Below are 26,446 nucleotides of genomic sequence, written 5' to 3'. Positions count from 1 at the left end.
TCAGTCTCAGGGATCCCCTCAAGACATGTGTGACATGCAGGAACACAGCAGGTACTGGTGTTTTCAGTGTCCCAGTCAGTAAATGGGAGAGCAGGTTAATGTCTCCAAACAGAACGAGCCAGCACCCCTCAGAGCTTGCTTCTGAGGACAGAGAAACAAAATATTTTAATAAGCCAGCATATATTTTTCATGTCTTGTTTATGCCTGCAGATTCCCTGCCAGCAGTTTTCAGTCAGAAAGACATTAGCAGATGCAAGGTAAATTGTGGTGTAGGTACCAAGTTACTGTATTTCCAAGGAGCAGGGTGGTTATGACAAGCAGTGACAGTCAGGGAGGGACAGGACAGGGTCAACCAAGAAGCTGGACCCAGCAAAATGCAAAACACTGACTTTTTCGTCGAGTGAGGCTTGTTATTTTCCCCTGTCCTTCTTCAGGATTGCTGCTCCAGGGATAGAAAAGAGCTGAGCTCTGCAAGAATTTGAGCAATTCTGCCCAGTTCTCCTCCGACACAATGAAAAACTTACAGTTCTACCTTCTGCATTGGTTTGACATAAAACCATACATGATACCAGGAAGGGAAAACAGATGACACTGAATATTCAAGTGTAGTGTGGATAGTGCAGATGTAGGGACAAACAGCACGTTCCACTGGCAGCTGCATCTTGTGGCCTACTTATCAGGTTCCCAGCGCAAACTTCAGCTTACTGTTGTCATTAAATGTCCAGATTGCAGTAGTATTACCTAGAAGCCCATATCAGAATCAGAGCAAACTTATGACATTTCTCTACAAACAAAACCTCCCTTGATGGTCTTATGATTAACTAAGCGATTTCTTAGAACTGATGTCTGCTGCATTTCCATAAAGTCTACCTCATCTTTCAAAGGATAGTAAAACCATGATACTCTACTAACTTGCACTCTAGACTTCTTTCTTTTTAAAGGAACAGTGAAACCCGAGCAGAAGCATTATTTATTTTAAAGAGACTATATGTAAATTCATGCATTTATATGGTAATTTACCGCAATCACTCTACCAGAAATCAGCAGCAAAGCTCCCTCTGTCTGATGCCTGCTATACTACACAGACATATAAACAAAACTACATTAAAAGAGCACCAAGGCCACAAGGTCACGCACTCAGAACTTAAAACAAGAACGAACTAAGTCTGCATGTGCAATTTCAGTTCTTCCTTTCCTCTCTTTCCACATGATGGCACAGCATTTTCCCCATGAAATTATCCTGCCCATTTTTAGCATGCAAAGCCTAGCGCTCTAAAGCAACAGAACCCAGCTGAAGAGTTGAGGCATTTATTACCTGCAACATTGTCCAGATTGTACAAGGACGCGTGGTTGCCCAGTAGGTTCATATTTGCCTGTTTACCCTCCTCTTCCAACCTGAATTTTCTATTATTTCATCTCAACCCAGCTTGCCATGCAAGAGAACTTTCTCAACAACTTGGTCTCGAGTTCTTCCTAGCAAGTGAGGAAGGAAATATGTACTCCATTGTACCCAGAAACCTTCATCAAATGAGAGACAGCTGCCTATCTTTTAAGAGGAGGAATGCTGACGTTCATCTTAAGAGGCACTTGAAAGTTTTGTTTCTGGCCAGCCAGCGGAGAGCCATGGTGAGAGGATTTCAATGACCTCCATCAAGAAACACTCCATAGGTTGAGCGAGTTCATGTGCTAGACCTGTTTTACCTAAACAGCAGTGACATGTATTTTCTTTGGAATAGTTTGGCACTAACTAACCTCAGTTCCCTTCCCACATAACCATGGTGATGGTTAGTAATGGTGCTCCAGCAGCATCTGCTCTTCATAACTGAGACAGGACTGCTGGATGGACGTTCACTGTCAGATACTGGGGATGCTTGAGTTCCCTCCAGAATGACCTCTGCCACCTATAAAGAAGGATCTTGCTCTATACTGCTGTTGCTTCTTTTTTTTTCAGTACCAACCATAAGTTATTTCTTATGTAAGGCCATGAGTAGTCTGTGATAATCACAGAATCAGAGAATCTTAGGGATTGGAAGGGACCCTGAAAGCTCATCCAGTCCAATCACTTCGCCAGAGCAGGAACACCCAGATGAGGTTACACAGGAAGGCGTCCAGGCAGGTTTTGAATGTCTCCAGAGGAGACTCCACAATCCCCCTGGGCAGCCTGTTCCAGTGTCTGTCACCCTCACTGTGAAGAAGTTTCTTCTCATATTTAAGTGGAACCTCCTGTGTTCCAGTTTGTATCCACTGCCCCTTGTCCTACCATTGGGTGTCACTGAGAAGAGCTTGGCTCCATCCTTGTGACACTCACCCTTCATATATTTATAAACATTAATAAGGTCACCCCTCAGTTTCCTCCAAGCTGAAGAGCTCCAGCTCCCTCAGCCTTTCGTCATACGGGAGATGCTCCACTCCCTTAATTATCTTCGTTGCCCTGCTCTGGACTCTCTCCAGCAGTTCCCTGTCCTTCTTGAACTGAGGGGCCCAGAACTGGACAAAATATTCCAGATGTGGTCTCACCAGGGTAGAGTACAGGGGGAGGAGAACCTCTCTCAACCTACTAACCACCCCGCTTCTAATACACCCCAGGATGCCATTGGCCTTCCTGGCCACAAGGGCACAGTGCTGGCTCATGGTCATCCTGCTGTCCACCAGGACCCCCAGGTCCCTGTCCCCTACACTGCTCTCTAACAGGTCATTCCCCAACTTATACTGGAATCTGGGGTTGCTCCTGCCCAGATGCAAGACTCTACACTTGCTCTTGTTATATTTCATTAATTTTTTCCCTGCCCAACTTTCCAGCCTTTCCAGGTCTCTGGATGGCAGCACAGCCTCTGGCGTGTCAGCCACTCCTCCCAGCTTGGTGTCATCAGCAAACTTGCTGACAGTGCACTCTGTTCCCTCATCCAAGTAACTGATGAATATACTGAATAGTACTGGTCCCAGTACTGACCCTTGAAGGACTCCACCAGATACAGGCCTGCAACTAGATTCTACTTGAGAAGACTGTTTTAAAACACTCTCTTTTTATTCAATAATAATAATACATAAAAATTCAGGACAGTACGCAGTTTTGCTCAGAAAGAATACTTCGTTTTACTTCCTTTTTGCTGTGGAGAAACTAATGGGGGAAAAATGCCAACAAATCACTCTTAAACTATCCAGAGGGAAAGAATAAGCCCTTCACTACTGCAAGAAAAAGATAGTGTGTATTACTGTGCTTGAGAAGTCAAGTTGTTTAGATCTGGAAGATTTACATGAAAGCACTGGCAGAAACTGCTGACAGATAAAAGCCAAAACAGCTCCTTCATCTTTTGGGGATTATGGGAAACATTTATAAGTACACAGAAAGTTAAAAATAGTGAGTGCATAGTGATACCCAGAAAAAAAATGCAAACAGCAATCCAACATCAGTACAACTTTTATATTCTGGAAACTAGTGTATTTCAAATCAAGCTTTTTTCTTCCTCTTGGAAAAAAAAAAAACAAACAAAAAGGAAGAAAAAGCTTAGGGTCCTAGCTGTAGCAGCAGAAATACAGCAATGCTGAAAGGCAATCTTATAAGAAAGTAAAACTAGGTTAATCTTGATGGCCTATAAACCATGGGCTGATGTGACAAAGATACAAAACCAACATGAGTAAGTTCCTGAGCTGCATCTACAGAGAGTTAATCCCACCATTGTCTTTAATTTCAGGACAAGAAGAAAACTCTGAGCCTGTATATAATAAGATTTTTTGAACTGTATCATACACCCATTAAGTTTTCTCTGCATAGCAATGTCAGTGTTGATTTCTCATTCCAAATTATTTCACACTATCAAGCTACTATACAAAAAGGATGTAATGGAATATAAAGTACATGTTCTCAATGAATCAACCTAAATACGTCTTTTCTATAAACCACTGTTTGTTCTCACTCCATTGCTAAAGTAATTTTAATTTAGACCTCCACAGTTAAAGCGGTGAATGAATTTCATGGACCCTTACAAAGCAGTCAGGGTCTCAACTGGCTGGCTAGCTGGAACTGGACAAAGACCTTAATTTGTGTACTGTTTAGCACACTGTGTTGCAGAAATTCATATAGCACGAAATCTGTTTAAAAGAAGTGTAAAAAAAAGAACTGAAAATAACAAAGACGGTGCTAATGAAAGGCTAGCGTGAAAAACTGGCTATGTTTTTACATTACCATGTGCAAGCCAAAGATTAACTGAAGTCAGGATAAGAAGGTATGGAACAGGATTTCAGTCAGCACTGAGAGTATTCATTTGCAAAGAGACTAAAAGTTAAGCCTCTCCTTAAGAAAACCCAAGCATAATTCCAAGCACTTCAACACAGAAAAATCCTTTTGCAACCTCCATGCAGCCCTACAGTGTTAAAGAGTTTCTTGGGGTCTAAAACAAAGAAAAATGTGTCCCTCTTGAAAAGGGGCACTGTGTTGTGAAAGAGGCCAAGCAGAAGAGGCTGAAATAACTGCAGAACTGTTTTGCAAGTGGTCTTGGAAAGTCTAAACTGTAGAGAGGCTGTGCAAACTGAAAAAAAACAAACATATCTGGTTAAGAACTGACAACATGTTCTCTGTGATTTTTGACTTGGGTGCATCAAATGAAGGCTGCTCTTCCAGGGAAGAAGCTGGGGAGGCAGAAGCTTTTCTTATCTCTTCCACAAAGACTCAAGAGGTAAGCAAGAAACCTTCTCACCTGTTGCTTCCCTTCCTTACCTCTGCCTCCACACAGCTGCCCTACACCAGCCTATTCCAGCACAGGTGAAAGTTCTGTGGAAGTTCCCCAGCTTCCCTGGAGAAGATTCATGGGGAGCAGTATCAATGCTCAAGCTGACTGCCTCTGAACTTATGAGAATACCGAGTGTACAAATATGCACACCAAGAAATATTAATGTGTTGAATATTTAAGTGCTGCAAGTATACAGAGCTTCTACAGGTCAGACACATAAAAAAACCCAAACAGTTTTTCCACCATCTTGCTTCTGCCATGAAAGTTAGCTAGTTTTCTAGCTAACCCATCCACATCTGAAAATATAAGTGTCTTATCTACCTACACACCTATCTCTATTTCCACATAAGTACAAACAGAACTTAAACCTACAATCATTCAGTTGTTTCAGGATGTTGACTATAGGATGCAATAAAGGAGTAAAAATACATCCCTGACTTGCACAAGATGTGATCTAACATGTGAAAAGATCTTCCAGCTATGACTCACTAAGAAATGGGTGGACATTTGTGAGGCTGAAAGGCTGCTGGCTTCTTCCACACTGGCCAGCAAGGACTGGGAGTTGGCAGCTTTTCTGTCAAAAGGCCAGGTATATCCTGCTTGTTTTCCTGCTATCTTACTGGGGTAAAAAGAGGAGAATGGGGGGGAGGGAGCAGAAAAGAAAGGAGTTACCTTCATTTGACCTTACCAGAAGAGAACATCTCTTTCTCATTTAATTTTATCTTTTTAAAAGAATTTATACATTTATTCATACAAGGATCATGCCAAGTAGAGAAAGGATTTCTCACTTGACTCCCATATGGAGAATCCTTCCAGAAAATCAGTTCCCTGTTGAGAACAGAAGGAGGAGCAATGCATTAATTTTAAACTGACCTGATTTTTCTAACAGGCTTATGACTCCTGGTTTTTAAGTGCAGTTCACATAAACTGCCTGCTACAGCAGAAAAAGCATCCTTCTCCACCTATCTCTCCTTCTAATTTTACCCTTCCAAACTTGTGCATGAAGTTGGAAAAACTTGTATCCTAATTAACTGAGCCGTGGCATTTTCAGAGAACTTTACTGAGGCTTTTGCAAGGTAAAGCTCCTCAGAAATGGTAGATGCAGCAGACAGCTGGTGTAACTCATGTAAATTCTTTGATGCTACCAGGTATGCAATTCTCGCACAACTCAGAACTGCTAAACTGGAGCCTGCCACCTCCAAAGGGTTCTAGTATTTTGCAGTAAATATGCCGCTAGTAGCCTCTTTTAGAGAGATTAGTATGAGCAGTCATCTAAATCTAGGTCCTGTTTTAAGGGAAACGCTTTCTGTCTGTGTTTATTTGTTCTTGTGTGGGTTTTTTTCTTTTTCTTTTTAATTTTTTTAATAGCATATTTCTTGATCTCTCAGGGGAGCCAGCACTCCTGCTTCTCTTTTTCTTGTGTTTCACTACAACAGTCAAGCTTTCCACCAGTCAGCTTCCCACATTTCAAACGTTGCTCTCAAACTGAGAAGTCTTAGGAGACAGAGCAAGGCAGCAGGTTATTTTAATGGCATTCAGCTAGGAATAAATAATGCAAAGGACCAAGTGAATATTCTAATTGCTGCAAACGTGTGCTGCCTGAGGTTGCGAAGGGTACAACCTCGAGTGAGAAAGTGTGAGGTCACAGGTATAGACTTCTTTAGACACACACACTCAACTTGTTTGGCTGCTGCTTGTAAAACCTTGCAGGATAGTTAGTTCTAACTTACTATGTATAAAGACTGTGTTCGGGCTTTTTTTTTTTGTTTCCCCCACCCCAAACAGCTACAAATTACATAACACCAAATTACGTACAGAAGTTTAACAAATACTGGGAGTCAACACTGTAGTCTTGTGTCAAGCTAATAAAGACTAGAACCAAAGTTTCAAAGTCCACTTATGCTACGGTCTGACAGTGCTATGTAAAGCTTCAAAACAAGTTGCCTTTTTTTTCTTAATTTCACTCAGGGAAATAAGCATTAATTCAAGATTTCTGACAGGCTGCGAACAGGTGACCAAATCATACTTAACCTGACAGAAAACTTTATGTTTTCCAAAACATTAAACTCATATTGCAGTGCTTTAACTTGCACACAGCTATCAACCTGAGCTCAACAGAACAAATTGGAACCACATTTAAGTCTACTTTTTCCTGCTGGCTTTATAGCTTCACCATGCTTTCTGCGCATTACATGTTCTGTCTCTTTCTCTCTCAGCATTTGGTCTCTTTCTCTTTCTGGTATTTTGTAATCCTGCCAGCCAAGTGAGTATATCTGCCAACTTAAACACCAGTCTCCTAAGGCAATCAAATAATGAAACACACATGTATGTACTTGCATGTGATCTGTCAAATGCCTCTCTAGCACACTACAAACGATTTTTGCAACTTGGGGTTTTCATAGGAGCATGCATTCATATACTCGGTTTTCAAAGATCAAATGCCACGGTTCTTCAGAGTCCTGTGTCTTGTATGTACATACCAACCAATGACCCTGCAATTTCCACATCAGTATCAAGAAGACACAAAATACGAAAAACCTAAAAACACAAAGGCTATGCAGACAACTTTGTATGGCATAAACACATCCTTCAGTTTCGTCAACTTGGTGTAGAGGTCTGGTGTGAGACAGCGCAGATTCTTGCACGGCAGAACACTCTTCCCATATTTCTAGTGTGTCTGGAAAGTTAATGAATAACTACTCCATGTGTCAAGAGTATATTTCATACCTCCCCTATTACTCATCTATCAATCACACTGAAGCCACCTTGATTTCCAGTTTCTAGACTAGCATTTGCCAAAAGAGAAAGCTGATGTATGATGCCAGAAATAGAGTAAACCAGAAAAATGTTGTCTGGGATGAAGTGGCACTGACACACCTCTTGATTAAATAAGGTTGCAGTTTACAACATGGCAGAGTACAGATGGTAGCAAAAGCACTTTCAAGTAAGCAAGTTACTGATAGGTATTAGAAAATTAAAATCAGGTTTCAAGGACTATAATTTACTATATAATGTCATCATTTGCAAAAATTCCTCCACTGTGAATCACAAACGTGATACAGGGAAAAAAACAAAAGTACTAGAGATGCACCATTAAAATGTAAAGCAAAAGGTATTTAAAATCTGCATGTCCCTGAAATGCATATTTCTGTTGCCAGACATGCTTTACATGTACAGTGAAGTACTGAGAACCTGCAGCTTTGAATTCTCAGAATCAGGAAACGAGACAACACTAAATTATGTCACCAAATCTGCTGAATCTGTGCACTCACATTCTAATAATTCTTTTGCTTTTGATGCTCGCATTTGGATTCCAGCTGGTAAAGCTGGATGATGCAGGCAGAGGTATGCCAGGAAGATTTGTTCTGCAAGGAATCATCTTGGACACCCAGTACCCAGCAATTGAAGCCAGCCATGGAGTGAGCAGATGGTGCACACTCCTTGTGACGCATAAAGCCTTAAGCTGTCAAACCTAATGCAGCTCTGGTTCCTGGCTTTAGTTAACTGTTAGAGTGAAGAGTGCTTTAAGTAAAAAGTTCCATCCCCAAATTCAGCTTTTTGAAGTGTTTTTTTCCACATGACCTCCCTATTGCAAAGAGATTAAGTTTAAACTATGTTTAAAAAGTGATTTTTGTAATTGTCTTTCTGGTCTACTTCATTCATCACAGGAATCATGATACCACCTTTGCTCACAACAGTGTCCTGAAGGTGAAGCTCTACGAAGCTGCTATCATCCACATCAGTGGAAAGAGCAGAATTGGCAATGAAGAAACCTGTTTCCAAAGAGGAGCCTGAAGGCTCTGAAGAAAAGGTGGCTTATGATCACAAACTAAACCACCAGAAAGAAGAAAATCTCATTCAGTCAAGACCTCAACAATGAACAAAGCAAGGGTAAGTGGGAAAAGGAGTTAGGCAACTATGTAATTAAAAACATATCAGATGGCATACACTGCAAGAAGGTGCAATTACCTGTACAAGCACAAGTTTCAGATACATAGTTTTGCAATCTTAATAATGTTCTACTATAGTGTATAATTCACTGTATATATGTACATGCATCAATGTAATAAAACCCTGTATTATAAATGTAACAATTTGTTACAGTAATAGGATATACAGTTAAAACTGTCATCAGGTAATTCCCTCAATTTTAAGAAATATTCACTATAGTCACACTGGTTACCCAAACAGGCAGCCCTACGGAAAAAAAAAAAAAAAATAAAAAGAGCTTTGCCAAAGTATCTACCAGCATGGAGAAAATTTTTCATATACACTAGTGAAAAAGACTGAATACAATGGAAGAAAATAACTTTGTGAAAATAATCTCTATACTGTCATCATCAAATACAATTAAATGTGTGTGTGTCCTCCAAATGAAGACATTTCTACTACTACATTTGCAATTCTAACTATGTAATGGACACACAAAAGGCTAAAAAGTTAAGTCATCTACACTAAGTATATACTAAAGGGAGCAGTTTGGACTAATTAGGAACACAATTTACATCTACCTAGAAGTTACAAACTTGATACAGGAATGACTGAATGAAATGCCATGCCCTGCATTAACCCAGGACCTCAGAAGAGATGATCATAACAGCATTTCCCTTCCATGTCTTCAAAAATTGATGAAAGAACAGTCAGACACTGTTCTTTATGTCAGCATTCATCACGTAGTATTTCATGCACATTTGTATTATATGCAGTCTGGTGTACTGGAATCTCTTCAAAACTGAGCTAGCATTTGTGCTCCAAGCCCTAAAGGCAACAGAAATTTTTCCTGAAAGAAGTGAGAGTAAGAACCGTGGGATTTGTCCCAGTGCTGCTAAATCTTGACTATAGGTCTGATCCTGTTCCTTCTGAAGTAAAAATGGGTTTTGCCACCAATTTAAGGAAGAGTAGGAGCCTGCTACTTCTTGTATGAACAAGTCTTCTAACTAAACAAAACCCCAACCATACACAATATTTTTAAGAACATCAGTACTTTAAAATAATTTAATTTTTATCTTAGTTTGCATCCAAAGGGTTTTTGAATAAAGCATTTTAATACTCTGTTTATAAGAGAGCAGCTCACATTAACAAGCATGGGCATGTTCCATCTAAACTACCAGACAATTTACCACAGTATTCGATTAACTGGCTATTTAGATCAAATAGACAATGAAAATTTAAAAAAAAACACCCCAAACACAACCATTCTCATCTTACTGGTGTGTTCCCTCTGTGTCATAATAAAACCCTAGATATTTGTCTTAGAGGAAACATCTGGAGAAAAACGTATAACAGTCAGTAACTGTCTTCCCTTTTTTTGCTAAACTGTACATGCAATTCAGAGTCCTGCATCTTAAATCACTGGGGAAGGCACGCACAGCCCACTATCCTTTTCAGTGCAAGTTCTAAGATAAAATATAGAAGAGACTTTTAACTATCTCTATGAGATTCATCTGAAGCAATGATTAGTGTTACACACAACAGATGACCAGCAAATGCTCCTCTAGCAGACAATCAGAATTCTCCCTGAAAGCCAGAAGGCAGCTCAAAAGAAGTAAGACTTCATGCTAGTCACTATGTAGTAAACATCGTTAAATCAGTGATTTAATACAAGCCCGCCCCAAAAGCATCCTCAATAACAACCGGATTGTGAAAATCATTTCATGTACGGAGCTCTAGCTTGCACAGACTATCGGAAGGGTTTTGGAATTGTCAGCACTAAGTCTGACCCAAAAGGAAGTTACAAAAACATGAAAGCAGTGGGAAATGCATGCTAATCTTTCAAACAACGGTAATAAATTATAAATACAACAGAGCAAAGAGAATTCAAACATTCATCCCTCTGTGCTCTTGAGGACCCCTCACTGAATAAACAGAGGTCATTTATTTCCAGATATTTGAGACAAAGCTTTTGCTACTTGCTGTTTTTCAATATGCATTCCTTAGCACTTTCTCTATTGACCAAATCAGATTCTGAGGACCACTAAAAAATCCCTTTATTCCAAGAACTGGCTTGCACTGGAACAAAAGGCCTCCCTAAATTTTTCTCTCCATTAGAAAATTGCTTAGGTAGGCTAATGACCAGCTATGCTGCCCTGGTTTCAGAACGATGGAGTAGATTTGGACTTGAAAGAATATATTCTAAATTATACTCAAACATCTGTACAGATTAAACTCCAAAGTCCCCACTATAACTTGCTTCAAAACGTCAAAGGATGGGATTTTCTGATCTTTTTCTCAAGGAAATTGCTACTTTGCAAACACTGCAATAAATATCAAGGGAAGAATGAAAGACTGTACAACAGTAAGAGGCACAAAGCCTGGTCAGCCAAGATGGTCCTGTTCTAGAGGAGCTCTCAAAGGGTGCCAACTCCTCAGAGAAGACTCACACATCAGCAGAGGTGGGAAGACCATGGGAGTGGATCACACCTCACTTCACAACACAGTTCCCCAGAGCCTCACATCTCTTTGCAGACCCCAGCAGGGCAGAGGCCCCTCAAGCGTGCACCAGTCAACTCGGAGGGAAGAGGGAAATGATGGAAGGCTGTGCTGTGGCCTCTGTCGGTCCTCACCTGTGCCAAGCAGCTGTGTCTTGGTGAGGAGACAATTAAAAGTTAAGTTCACAAACACAGCAGGCGTTTTCTCATCTCCATCCAAGTTCAGCACGTAAAAAAGTCGCAAATTAGCAGTAGAGGACTGGAAAGTGTGGTCACAGGGCTGAATACCACGTGCAAACAGGAAAAAGACTGCAAATCTTTCCTCTTAACTTCTTATTTCTGGAATGTTCCTGGATAGAAAGATAACAAAACCAGACACAGTTGTGCAGCCTTATCTACCACTGTGCATAATTAGTGGTTTCTTTCATTAATTCCCTAATTTAAGTGCTTTGGTCTATCTCCAACCAACAAAAGCTTAGGAAGAGGTCTTGGAAATTAAAAGGCAACGTCCCAAACCAAAAACCTTCCTTTTGACACAGGCTGCTGGAGATGCTGTAACATGCTTTGAAACATGGGTCTGCAGTGTCTGATACCATTGAGAAGTTTCTTTGCCAAGAATAATCCTCCATGTTTGTCTGCCACCTACCAATGGGCAGATCTAGGAAGAAGTTGGTGACAGCACTGAAGTTTTCTCTCCCAACCCCAACAAATATGTTACACTGCCATATGCCTAAACAAGACATACAAAACTGGTGCAGCCATGCCTCCTGCAAAGAGCATTCCCTACTCAGACTACAGATCTCGGGTTGCACTACTCTCCCTTTCTTCTTTTCCAGCTGGTGAGCAGGAGGCTACGGCCCAGGACTGCTCAGTCATGCTGCATCCAACAAAGCCGATTCCACGGGGAACAAAGAGCAAGGAAGACACCCCTTGAGTTACATCACTCAGATCCGCTTAAGAGAATAGTTTGGCTTTTGGCCAGTATCTTTATATTTTTTAGTGTGCAAGTTAATTAGGGGGAAGCATCAAAATTTTAAAGGAAAGCAGAGTTAACTTTGTCTAGTTTTCTAACATATAGAAATTCAATTAAAAAAAAGGCAAAGAAACCACAGAGGAAAAAGAAAAAGAAAAAATCAGCGCTGTTTACACCTTGCCTATTTACTGAAAAATAAAATAGCTGTTCAAGAGCTTTTGGAAGCTGAGTTGACCAGGAGTAACTGCCCTTCCTGCGGCAGGTCTGCTGAGTGCAGCAGCATCTTCCCACGCTGGAACCACCAGGCATCTGCCAGCACGGATGGAGAATGGCACGTTCAGACCTGCCAAGGGTAGATCTCAATTTCTTCACTGGAGATTGTGAATGTCCAGCGCAAGAAGTATCTCAGACATTAACCTCTGGGAAAGGCTCTAACACAGCAAATGATGCCAAGCAGATACAAACAGATCCAGTGGATTATACAAGCAAATTGTCTGACAGCTAACTGAACTGTTAAAGATGAACTTTTTCATCATTCATGGCATAGCTTACATAACAGTTTTTAAGTACAAGATAGTCTTAAAAGATATTTTTAGAGTCTAGCAACCACATACATCTTTCCCTAACTGAGGGTAGTAGTGTGGTTTTGAAACTCTGCCCTGAAGATTTTCATTATAGATCCTTATTACCTGAAAAGCTGTCAGCTTAAATATTATTTTTAAACGCCATCCTCCATGTAAAAAGTGGATCAATATGTGAAAGAAAATAAGAGTTTGAACACTACTCTTGTAGACAAAGAGCAGCCAAGTTAGTACAAAAAGCTACACCTGCTAACACCACACAAAAAGACTTCAAGCAATGCTCAGGGATGCAGGCATTTCTATAACAAAGTGTAAAAAAGCAAATAACAGAAGAAGAAAAAAAAATAAATTGTGCTAGTAAAACCACAAAATAGGGTTGTATTTTAAACATATATTTTGCTGAAAGCATGAATGGACATTAGCAAGTATTAACCACAGTTAATACTTTTTTTTTTAAGCCAAAAATTCTCTTTACATTCTCATAACTACCTAAATTCTCACCAAAATATTCTCAGGACTGAAAATCCTTCTCCAGTTAAAATAAATATTTCTTTAAAATCCTGTAATTCCCCTTGCCGTTCTTAGCTATGAAAATAAAGCAGTTCTTTGTATTCTACCCTTCAGATTGATTTCATGGATGTTCATCACGGAAAGCAGCTTTGAAGTAAGACGCAGATGTGAAAGAGTGCACAGCCAGCTGCAGTTACAACACCTGTGTTATTTCACACAAGAAAATCTGGATGCGTATATGGCATCGCACAACTATTTCAGTGGGCATGGTTATTTGCTCAGGGTGCAGAATGATCCATTCTTGGTAAATACTTAGCACCATGTGTTGCTGAAACTCAAACTGATGTTACCATATACAAGCCTAAGTAAGAACTATTTGCTAACCAGTGCTTCATTTTGTTTTGTGGGTTTTTTTTGTTTTTGTTTGTTTGTTTGTTTTTTGTTTCGTTTTGTTTTGTGGTTTTTTGTTTTTGTTTTGGTTTTGGTTTTTTTTTTTTTTTTTTTTTAATGTTCCTGGATCACAGCTACAGGAACAGATCAAGTTGATTCCAAGGGAGAGAAGCAGACTACTTCACCTTTGCCTCATTTTAAATCTGCCCCAGGAGCATTCATGTCAGCAGAACGTATTAACAGACTGAATCAGTACTACAGAAGGCTAAAGAAACGTAAGAAAAGTCACTCAACATAATGTCCCTGTTGTAAATACAGAAAGGCATATTATTGGTGTGATACAAACCAAATAATTCTTATAGCGTCAAAACAGAAGTGTCTTATTCTTTCAGTTTCTTAAAGCAAAATGTGTAACAAAATGCAGTATTTTTTAAAATTAACTGATATAACTGGGGGGAAAAAAAAAGATTCATTTCATCCTTTCAGGTCTGAGGTCACCTTGGAGGATCAAAAGAGGGTTCTGTGTACCACAAGTAATGTTTTTTTCCCAGAAATATCAATTGCTCAATAAAAATATTCTTTTCAAAGCCCTCTCTCACTTCTACTCTTATCCCCTGATGATTAAAACAACATGGAAGATGCTGGTTTTGAAGCTATAGTGCTTCCTCCTCTACCAGCAGATGGGGCCATGCGCCAACTGTGAACTTGCCCAGCTCCACAGCTACTGCACAATTTGTACTCGTACTTCCAAGCACGTCCCCGCACGCTCCGTGGTCCTTACAAAGACTTTTTTTAGTTACTGTCATCCCGATTTTATCACTGTGAAAACAGTGTTCTGCCCAACTTCAAAGGAGCTTGCAAAATCTTTGTTTTCATTAGCGATAAAGCAGGTGGCAAAAACTTTGTTTTCAGATGCATGCATTTATGTGGCAGCTAGAAATATGCCTTGTACACCAAGAAATGTGACCAGAAGTAGCTGGTGAGGTTCTCTGGCAGGAACTTGCCCCACTTCTCAGTGCAAGTCAAAAGCAACCAACTTTTGAAGTTCATGACTGCAGGGCAGTTCTGACAACTGCAGCAGGACAAGAACTTACACTCAAACTAGGTTTTTTAGAATGAATCCAACGGCTCTGGTTTCAACACCAAGTACATTTAACAAATGAGATAGTGACTCATCACTTCGCCCCACAGTTTCCTTTTTCCATTTGCCTAAATCAGGAGAGATGATGACCGTTTTCTTCCCAATGGAGGCTCCGGGCTCACTGCATTCCACTCACTGTTATGTCCCCTAGTCTACAAATGTAAATAATTTTCAAAACCACAATCATTCTACTGGCTTTATAGCAAAATTAAGAAACAAATCCTACAGCATATTCAGTTTAAGCATGCACAAATGGTTTTATGCTCTCTGTCAGTTTGGGTCTTCGTCAGACATTGCATAACCTGCTCTCCAAAAGGAGTTTCCAAATATTTTCTGTCATTATCTTTAATTTGCTCATCTGTATCAGTTCTTAGAGTAAAGTGTAAAGAAAAGAAAAAAAAATCTATTTTATAGTTTCATCACAAGAAGGAAGAGCTTCAGATTATTTTTAGGCTCTAAACCAGCTGAAATGGTATGAAGTGTCAGCATGCAGGAAGTTGCAGGAAGCTCTAAAACATCAAAACAGATAAACATTAATATAAAGTTCTGGTTTGCCCTTCTGCAATCTGATGTTCATTTCAAAGCAGGAATTCAGCATTCCAAGACAAATGTGAAATAATATCTGTCAAACAATCAAAGCTGTATGCTCCAAAGTCTGATGAAGATCAGCCTCCACAAACCAGGTAGAGAAACAATACATGTATGAACCAACTCAAAACATATACAGCTGTATCAGATGAGCTGAATCAAAGTTCTCAAAACTCAGCTGGCCTCAGTACAGCCTATGCGCTTTTCATTTTCAGAGTTTGGTGAGATGAGGCTAAGTGGGAAGAACCAGCCCTATGCAGCTCCAATTTAAAAAAGAAATTATTTCTTGAAAAAAAAAAAATCAAATCTTTACTGTTTCACATAAACTTCAGATGGTGGAGCACATAAAAATGACCCTATGCTGGGTCTCCACTGTTGCAAGTGCCTTGATTCCCCCACAAGTAGCCAGTCCCACCAGACAGTGGGAGAAGAAACCTGGGGGAAAGGCAGGTTGTGCCAGCGAGAGCCTCACACCAGCAACAGGAACTAAATCTGCCTTGTCATAGCTCTGACCTGCACCAGGCCTGGAACTGAAAGCTGTAGGGACTTTCTGGGGCTCCTGTGTCCCTTTATGTTCATATATTTTCAGATGCAACTAAAAAAAAAAATCCCCACAAACTCAAACTAAATCTACTTCTTTACCAACAAATGTAAGGAGAAGACAGGCAACAGTCCTGTAACTCCAGTCAAGGAGCCCCTGTTCTGGTCTTGACCAATGGTTCCAGAGATTTAAATGGATTACGGATAAAAGAAAAACCTTGCATAAAATAAAAACCTGGGAAAGATTAGACCTAAGTGTTGTAATAAATAAATGCATGTTTTAATAGAATTTGAGATAACCAGCAGCTTTATTTTTCTTCACATTGGTTTTTAATTTTTAAAGAGCTCCCTATTTATAAGTAAGACTGATTGCAAAGACACTGGCCTGATGAGCAACTCTGCCTGTGTTATGAGCCTCACTGACTGCGAAGTTTGTTCATGTCCTGGTTTTGTTAAAAACAAGACCAATTTCTCTCTTATTGAATTTTCGTTTCAGCTAAGTTCTTCTAAGTAACCATACTTTTCTGAATTTGGCTGCTTGTTCTTGTAGACAGCATCTGTTAACATAGCAATGGTATGCAAAATATTGATAAAAATGCACGTCTTATAAGTGAGGGGGCGTATTTGCAAGGAGGGGCAAACAGAACACGTGACTAAAATTGATCAACTAAGTATTCCATCCCATCCACATCATAAACCCTATAAAAGTGGGAGATCACGAGGGTCTCGCTCTCTTCGACCACGGCCAGCATCTGAAGAGGACCCCGCCTGTCATCCCTGAGATTCAAGGCCGGGTTCCAGACCCTGCATCCCTGAATCTAGCTCCGGTTTGCTGCAGAGTCGAGCCCAGGACTTCCAGGTGCCTGCCCTGCAGCTGCTGGAGCAGCAGGTTCTGACACTGAGCTGTGCTGGGAAAATTCAATATTGGTTTTGTATGTTTTGTATTATTTTCTCTATCTTATTAGTAGCATTAGTAAAGCATCTTTAAGTTTTTTTCCAACTTGAAAATCTGTCTCTCTTTTCATCCTATTCCCTTTCCTTAGTTGGGAGGGAGGGAAGGGGAAGGGGGTTAACAGAGAGCATCTGCCATGGTTTATTGTAGCCCATCATTAAATGGCAACAGTTAAGATGTCTTTGATTAATTTGTGTATGAATACTACTGCATTATGAATACATTGGGCCTAAATACTGCAAATTTGATCTAATAAAAAACAATCTGTATGTTGATAAGGAAGTGATCAAGCTTAACAAAGCCAGAGGGGAAAAAAACCCCCATATTCAGAATAAATATGTATTAAAATGCTTAAAAATAGTTTTTAAAAAAATCTACATATGTGGTAAAATTAAAAGAACTCATATGAGTATATGTATTCTTTAAAAGCTCCAATTAAGATTCTGATATTCTCATTCAACATACACACAACAGAGGTACATACAGAATTGACTCTTCACAGATTACAAATAACTGAGGTACATTTAAGAGTCTGCTTCCAGTTCCCTATTAATTTGTCATTTTGATCCACAGCAGTTTCAAATAATGAAGTACTGAAAATGTAAACTTGACTGTATTTGGTCAAGCAAGTTTCAAACTACACATTAATTTATTTGAAACCCACTCTAGGGACGTAGAGAGAAGTATCATCCTGGGAAGAATCTTCTGGCTCACTGCCCATTATATTGGCTGCTGGACAATATTAACTGTGCTATCCCTACACCAAATCTTATACACAAAGATGATGAAGACATCTGAAAGTCAACTGTGTATTACTACATTACTCTTTATCTGAACTGTATTTCAGCCTGCACTTCTAGTTTCACCATAGATATCATTTTTGTATCATGCTGCTCCCTTAAAAAATTCACCTTCATTTCTGTTTCTTTTGGTACAATATTTCCCAAATTTGTTCCTAAGACTTGAAGAGCTCTCTCCCTTGGTTCTTTACAGTAAAAAGATCTGGAAAGAGATGGTTTCTTATTATTTTTCCAAGTTTAAGTAAACATATATTATTTTTAAAGTAATTAAACATTAACTCTTGACCTATTTGGAGGTTAAATTTCAGTGTTTCCCACAATTCTGTACAGGGGGTCTAATCCCTGACCCTAGGGCACTCCCGAAGGTGCCGAGCCTTTTACATAAAGCTTAAAATCTTTAATCCAAAAGGAGGTACGGGAACTTAACATTCTGGGTTTTTAATTAGAAAAATACAAGGCTGGACCACAAGCTGATTCTTAAACATTTTAGAGCATGGCAGGATCATGTGTGCAGACTTTGAGATTAAAACTCCTAGTAAAACAGCACAATCTCTTCTTTCAAAACCATACAGTCCCAAGCTATTAAAAATAAACACATTGTATGTAAATAGTACTCTGTCTAGAGGCAATAAATGTCAGTTTAGGAGACCTCATCACTAAGGCCTGGGGCATTGTCTCCTCCCAAGGAAGCAGAAAAACCTACATTTAAGCAGACCCCCAAATCTGCAGCAGAATTTCCCAGAGTAAGCCTCAGCAGCTGAAACTCCCATAAATGTCTGTTACAGACAGAGTCCTGGGGCTGGCCTGGAAACTGCGAGATTAACACCAGGACTTGCCAGCACAGCGCTGTGGCCAGCTCACAGCGTGGAGCTGTGAACTCAAGCATCAAGCACACACAAGCACAGAGACCAAGCAAACTACAAAGCATTGCTTCAAGTTTCAAGCAATAAATGCATTAAAGCCTGGGATGCTGTTCTCTTCACCACAGTATCCACACAAAGAATGAGATTTCTTTCCACCCTCTGCCTTTCAAAATAACCTGTCAGTGTTGAGGTGTCTACCCAAAGGGTCATGTTTATTCTGCAGTTACACATGACGGAGACAACCATCTCCATGAGTGGGTTAAGAAAAAAGTCGATGTTACCTGACCAGCACATATTAATACCCAATACAAGTAATGACCAAAGAAGTAATAGTGTTTTCTTTCAAAATCCTCGTTTTCAGAGTTAATCTAACGAGAAACCATGAGACTCTAATGAGGTTGAGAGTTTGAGGACTTCAGAAACAGTGACGCATAACTTAAAATGCCACATCCCCATCTGCCCTCACCTTCATTCTAACAACGATGTACACCTAGGCATTATACACTTGCAAGCAGTTCTTGAGTATTCAGTGATATTGTTATATAAAACAGTTCAGATTTTACTCTTTATTAAGTCCCCACCAACCTAGAAATGCTTCTGCCAGGTTTCCACTTGGTTACCACATACAATTTCCTAGATTTCCATTCTTACCTTTGTTGATTATCAGCACAGCTGTATATAAACTCATAATAGACACACTAATCAACTGATACCACAACTTTGTAAGTGATGCTGCAACATTTCTATGGAGGCAGAGGGTGATGATATTATTCACAACTATCGTTTCGCTGTGAGAATAAGGATCATATACTACAACTTGTATTTCCTACTTCCTAAGAAGTACTAGATGTTGAAGCAGTGTAAGCCATTCTAGGCTTTTGAGAAGTGAAAGAACAATGTAAAATCTATCCTAAGATGGACTTGGCTTCTTAATATGTCAAACCCAAATATCTGAATGTCAGCAGGTAAAAGAGACAAATCACTTGTAGGAAGGTTGGTCGTTTTTTTAGTCTAAAGTTTTTCTAATTAAAAAAGAGAACTCTTTCCTCTTTAAAACGGAAGAGTTCTGATCAAATTCTGACTTCTGCCCAACATACTGTTGCAAATGTAGGTTAGAAAGCAACTTCTGTTTAGACAAAGGAAATATTTTCCTTTGTTTACATAAATGCTATTTTTCTACTTCATGCCCTATGCCCAAAACAAAGGCTAAATCTTAATTTTTCGTAATTCAATTGTTCATTTTTAAATAGCTGCTCTTATCTTTAACGCCACAGGTAAACCTCCAAGAAAAAGTACTTATTTTTTGCTGTTAGCAAGAAATTTATGATAGGAACACACTGTCTACTTGAAATTTGTACTGTCATATTCACCAAGAAGTTTCTCAATAGCGAGTTTGATGAACTGCAGAGGGAAACACTTCCACCAGCTTCTTAGAAACCAAAAATAAATGCTACCCTGCTCGTTCTCCATTTAAGTCTTTACAGTTGTGAATTACAAGCATACTTTCCAACCTGTGAGATGTCCCTCACAGCAAGTTATTGGTCTCCGTGGTGCCTGAGACAAAGCACATGAATTACAAAGTGTGTGAGCTAAATATTATGAAGCAGAAACAATTTTTAATTGACTTGAAACAAGCCATGCACTAAAAAAGCTGACCAGCAGGTGCAATATGCATAAATGTACAGTCAGACAAGTCTGTGACACAAAAATACCTGAAAAATATGGGACACACACACATTCCGATAACAGTACTGACCTTGTTGCTCACTTTCTGCTTCAGCTTTTGCAGGACTTGGTGCTACAGGAAGGGGTCGAGGAGGACGAGGCTTCGGAGTTGGGGGAGATATTTTTTTTCTTCCAATGTACTCTACATAAGTTCCTGGGAAATCCCCCCTCTCCCCTGTGGTTTCATTAAAGCCATTTAACCAACCAATTTCATCAGGCTTTGCTTCTTCCCCTTCACTGAATCCAAGTGCTAGCAAGGTACCTTTATTCACAGTTAAGATATCCCCTAAGTGCAAGTCAATGTCTTCTTCTCGCTCTTTCTTGTAGTCATATAAAGCTCTGTACTGATATCCTTCGGCACTCATCTTGGCAAACGGTTTAACATTCAAAAGTGTTATTAAACAGTATCAAAATGCAATTGCCCAGTTATACTTCTATGTACAAAGAGATTCAAAATGTATTAAATGGGATAATAAAAATGTCAATAGCAATGCCTAAGTAATAAAATCCAACAGAGAATCAAAAAGCACCAGGATCTGTCATTTCACTGTCGATGTTTTACTGATGTATTTATTCTGATTGTTGCAGAAGTATGTGTTCCGTTTCTTCTATGTCTAGCAATATTCTCCCAATTAGTTCCTTTTCTGGCCTTGCTGGCACTTCTGAGTCTCAATCCTCAGGTTCATCTGATTCTTGTAGCTGCTCACACCTTCTTCAGATGTACTTGCCACAGATCGCCCACGTACCTTAAATATTCTGCCACTGAACTCTGCATGCATGCTCTTCCTAGAAAGAGAAGAGAAGACTGGTGAAATAGTTTCAAATTCTCTTAAGAGTTGTGAACTTGGGCTTCCACTTAGCACTTAAGCTTTCTGCAACGCAAATGAGCCCTAAATAACACTAAGAGGACCTTACATAAAATCTGTCAGCAAATGCTTGGTTTTTTATAAAGGATATATGTCTAATTACTTGAACCAAATCTGCCCTGCAGTACGAGGCATGTTCCTTTCTCTGTGGCTTATGGCTACAGAAGTCTCTGAGAGGGTTAAGCCCCGGAGCTATCCCTGCAGTGCAATATCTAACCCAGCAGCAAGGTTTTTACATGTTAGGTCCCTGAAGATGCACAGCCACAACCCTTCCCCAGTGGTCTGCCAGGACAGAGGAGGAGCTCATGCTAATTAGCGCTGAAGCTCACCACTGGGGCGTTCAATCTCATGCTGTTCATGCAGAGGGTGAGGAGTGGCAATAATACCCAGCTCAAAGCATATATTCCAAAAACCTATTACAGGGAGGGGTCTTTTTGTAATATGCAGGAGAATAAAAAAATACAAAATGCCATTACTTGGTGAGTACCATAGTTCTGTTTTCTTATAAAGCAAGGGGCTTCCCTGCTTCCCCATCTTCCAGCAGATTTTTTTTTAATGTGTTTATGGTATAATAGTAGAAAAACAATCAGCAACTGAAACAGGCACACCTAGACCACCTAAGCAGCACTAGCAGGAGGAAAGTATCAGGGTGTATGCTTAAGTTACGCTAAAGGCCAGAGAATACTACAGGCCTGAACATCTGACTCAAGGTTGCCCAACCATTTAAAAAAAAAAAAAATCCATTTAGAAAACAGTAGCTTAAAGACATACAGAACTGTTAAGGTTTTCTAAACATTATTTCAACTGTAAGTCATTTTCATCTACTTAAAAAGACAAGCCCAATCATAATTTGAAATTCTACACTGAGAACCAGAAAGGGCCAACTACTCCCAGTGTCATTGACGCTTCTAAATTACAGTTGAATAAAAGACCTGAGGGGCTATGTAATACCACCAGGTAAGACATTGACTGCGTACTACTTACTTCAGAGTACAGAAAGCTGATTTTCTTGAGAAACACTGCCTTTTGCATCATAAAGAGGCATCAATAGACAGGGTCAGAACACAGAACCTCTGTCAGCTCTTTTCCACACCATATTCTCTAATATCTCAATCAAGTCCCTGGAAAATGACTGACAAGCTACAAAGTTTATAAGAATGTATACGGGCTTCCTTTGCCAGTGAATGACCCTGATCCCTCATTTCTGTGTTGCTCCTTTTCAGTATATCAGATCTAAATATAATTCCCTGCAGCCTACTGCACAACACCTATTGCAACAGAACACAGAAGAAAATCTTGTTAAGTTTTCTAAGAACTTCCTTATCATGCCTTGCAATGAGTTTTTGCTGTAGGAAAGAATTACCGGAGCCCGAATTACACTTCTTATTTCAAAAAGTCTATGCACAAGTATTTGTTTTAATAACCTGCAAATCTATCCACATGGATTAGGCATCCAGCTCCCACCAAATTTTTAACGAGAAATTTCTGCAACCGCTTCTTAAAAACCAACCTATGCTGCTTAGCTCACATTACCAAACATCATAGACTTTGCAAATAATGTTGAGAGAGTTTCACTGATATTTCATTTTGCTGCTTCTACCAGAGGAAAGCATACAGACAAGGATGAGAGGGAAAAAAAGACACCACAAAAATCTAAAGCACATGTATCAATTAAATTGTACAGAAGCCTTTTCAAAAGCATGAGTTCCTCCCATGTCAGATAGCAAGGGAACAAAACGCACTTACACACCTTACATCTAAGTGTTGGAGACAATCTAAATGCTTCCAGTCAAAACCAACTACACACAGCAAAACCTGCTAGAAAATTACCACGTCAACTGTATTAACTATTCCGAAATACTTATTTTCTTTTTAAGAAACAAGTGCTCTGCTACAGCTACTCACTTCACTCCTATTGCTTACGGGCATTTTGGCAGTCAACGAAGTCAGTCTTATAAACACTGCATAATTTAACTGACTTGACCTACTCCTCTGATCTTTTATTATCAAATGTATCATAGCAACTTTATGGTCAGATATTTAAAATGAGTACTTGTGTCTCTTATGCTTGGTCTGACAATACAGAACTGGAAATGTCATAATAGCATAAAAACTGCTCATGACAGTTTTTAAAGCATATTTTAAAAACTCTAAACCTTAATCAGATAGGCCAAAACATCTGATGCACTTGAATGTTAAAACAACTCAACGCAGTTATGGTAGGAGAGATTCCCCAAATCCAGTTTCCCTGGGGCTCAGAGCCACGATATTTGTTCATACTCACTCCTCAGCATTGCCCTTGGTACAGGATCCCCAGCACCCTGCCTCCCCACTGATCTATTGTCTGTGCACCTGGAGACACTTCCATGAGTGAGCCATGCTGCATTTCTTGGATTTACGCCTTTTTCTGTTCTCACTATCTGTCAGGTCTGGGGACAGAGGAAGACTTAGACTCCAAGAACCTTCCAGACAGCCCTAACACTGGCACAATGACCGATTCTCCACACTAGCCCAGTAACACTGCAACATCTCCAAAGAGCCTGCTTCGACCTTTCTTTACTTACAACTCTGTTAAGATCCCGTATAAACAAATCCCCTTTATTCCTAGTGAAGTTAAATGGTCTGTACACTCAGACATTTTGACTCAAACTGACTTACACTACTTGGTCTTGTAGCTATTTATTTTAAGACTATCTTAAGTAGAGGAGAAAAAACCAAACCAAACACTTTAGGCAAGAAGCATTGTTATATTTGAGATGATGTATTACTGGATTTCCATTTGGCTGGTGGAATGGAAAAGGAGTAAGAAGAATTGTAAGAGAATCAAACACTCATTTGTTTTTTATTTACTGTCTAAGAGCTTGATCCCAATGAAAGATTCCTGAGTTGAGGCAGAATTCTGGTGTCTCAGCAGAATGGTTTATGTTGGGCATTTCAACAGTTATAAAATTTAAAATTCAACAGAAAGATACAAGAGATTCTTGTAAATTTAAGTGGAAAAGGAAGGGGACATGAAAGCTTCCCCTCCACTCCCCCGTGCTCCCCTTATTAAAAATGATGTCTGGTTCCCACTCCACTGGTACCCAAGCATTTCCTCCCACACTAGCTAGCATTCCTTTGGTGACTGAGTATAAAAACTTCAGCTCTGAGAATCCATGCTACTACCAGCCCACCAAGAGGGGTGCGTATGTGTTACTGATACAGCACCCCTACACAAGGTAAGCAAAGATCTTCTTCATCTTTATATTAACACATTAAAAAAAATGTGTCTCCTCATACAGCCATCTCCCTCATCCCAAAATCTCTAGGGAAACACTGCCTAACATGAACTTCCCTTCCACTGCAATTATGAGCTTCATCAACAGAAGAGCAGGCTAACATACTTAGGGAGGCACTGAAATAACACAAATCAAAGTGTAAGCGGGGAATGTGCTTGAAGACGGACTCTTCTCCCCACCAGGTGTCTATACACCTGTAACTCAAGCCACAGTTACCTCTGACATACGGTGCTGTCACTCTCCAAACAGAGATGACCAAGTAACACATCAGATAATTATTTTCTGCAAGAAAGCGAGGTCCATGATATATTGTGAAGGAGATGTATATTATAACACCTTTATACCACTTCCAGTCTTTGAGAAAGTAATTTTGACCCTGTGGAGATGCTACCGCCGAAACAGTTCAAATACCACACAGAAGAAATACATTAACTTCACTGCAGACACCATAAAGCACGTCCTATTCCGAAACATCTCCGAGACTTTACACAGGCTGCAAAGCTACGGAAGAAGGAGGGGAGCATAAGGACGGCTTCAGAAAAAAGCAATAAACTAACTAAAAAAACCTGGGAAGGCAATATAGACCGAGCTTCCATTCTGCCAGGACGCCGGCAAACTCACGCCGGCGGCGGCTCCCGGTGCGGAGCAGCCGCTCTCCAGAGGCCGGAGCTTGGTCCCCGCACTCCGGGCTCGCTCGGGGGTCGCCGCCCCTCTACCGCCTGGGGAGGGCTGCGCGGGGACGGCGCTCGCCGGCCCAGAGACGATCGCGGAGGCGCCGGGACCGTCCTCGGCGGAGACCCGGGGACTGGCAGGCTCGGCGTCGCGCCGCCCGCTCCCCCCCGCTACGGCCGCCTCAGCGGTTCCTACGGTCACCTCTCTCGCCGCCCCGGGAACGCCAGCCGGGCGGGGGCACCAGCCCGGCTCCGCACGGCACACGGCAGGGACGGGGCTCCCGGGCAGCCCTGCGGTCGCCGGGTGTCGCCCCCGGCACGGCGCGCCGCCCGCCCTGCACGACCAGGAAGCGCCCCGGCCGCGGGGGGAGAAGCTTCACCGCCCCTAGGGCTCGGCGCCGGCCGCAGCGGGCGCCCGCCCGGGCCTGCCGCGCCGGAGGGCTCGGCGGCGCCACAGCCAGCCCCGAACGGGGGAAAAAGTTTCACGAGGCGGCGGCGGCGCTCCCGCTCGGCCTGTCACGCCACGGAGGCGGCCGGTGTCCGGGTCCCAGGCACCGCACGGCCCGGCCCCGTCCCGCACGGGCTTCCCTGCCCCGGTAACCGCTCGCGGGCAGCGCCAGATGAGGCGACCGCGGCGGCACTCGTTTACCTCAGCAGCGGCGGCGATGCCTACACTGTCGCTCTCCCGCCGCCGGGCAGCCGTTGCCCCGCTCTCTGCCGTGCGCCCGTCCCGCCGTACGCCCGGCCCCACTTCCCCAGCCGCGCTCTCCGCACCAGTACCGGAGCGGCGCCGTGCCCGCCGCCGGCGCTGCCTCCGCCCCGCCCCCGGCGCGCCCGCCAACCTGTGCCGTCCTCCGCCCCGCCCGCCCCGCTGACTGACGGCTGCCGAGGGGCGGTGCCCGCCGTCCCCGAGCCCCGGCCCCGGGCTCACCCCGGGCCGGCGCGCGGGACCGGCAGCCGGAGGCGGTGTTGGGCTGTCCGGGGCTCCCGCCCGCGGCGAAGAGTCTCTGGCGCCGCCTCCCCCCGGCGCGAGGCCTCGGCTGCGGAAGGCGAGGCCCGGCCAGGCCGGGGAGCGGCGGTGCGCGGAGCACGTGCTTCTGCCGAGTTCCTCTTTGGGGATTTTTCTCCTCTTTTTTCCTTCCCTCCACCTCAAATTGACGTAATATGTTACATCGGTGGAGTGTGCACAGAGCGGAACTGTCGGCTCCGGTCCCCAATGCCCGGGCCGTGGCCAGCCGTGCGCCGCCGGCAGCCCCGCTCCAGCGCCCCCGGCCCCGGCCCGGCCCGGCCAGAGCTCCAGGGCAGCGGGTGCGGTGGAGCGGGGGGAAGACGGCAGCTGTCTCTGCAGCTGCAGAGATCTTCGGTTGGTACCATTAATTACCACCGCACGGCGCGTAGGTTTGCTAGGCTCTG

General features: G+C 41.8%; 1 protein-coding gene across 1 annotated transcript in view; it reads right to left on the bottom strand.

The window, feature by feature from the left end:
- Positions 1 to 25,835, bottom strand: part of PIK3R1 (phosphoinositide-3-kinase regulatory subunit 1) — a 62,671-nt gene extending 36,836 nt beyond the window's left edge. The window contains exons 1-2 of the mRNA XM_065860208.2: positions 25,683 to 25,835; positions 20,250 to 21,004 (exon numbers count right to left, since the gene is read on the bottom strand). Of these exons, the coding sequence (XP_065716280.1) occupies positions 20,250 to 20,583 (334 nt within the window). The 5' untranslated portion in view covers positions 20,584 to 21,004; positions 25,683 to 25,835. The remainder of the gene's footprint in view (positions 1 to 20,249; positions 21,005 to 25,682) is intronic.
- Between the last annotated feature and the right edge of the window lie 611 nt (positions 25,836 to 26,446).

Source organism: Patagioenas fasciata, chromosome Z, assembly GCF_037038585.1.
Source record: "Patagioenas fasciata isolate bPatFas1 chromosome Z, bPatFas1.hap1, whole genome shotgun sequence".
NCBI lineage: Eukaryota > Metazoa > Chordata > Aves > Columbiformes > Columbidae > Patagioenas > Patagioenas fasciata.
The sequence above is the reverse complement of the archived record's forward strand: the minus strand, read 5'-3'. Positions and strand labels throughout refer to the sequence as shown.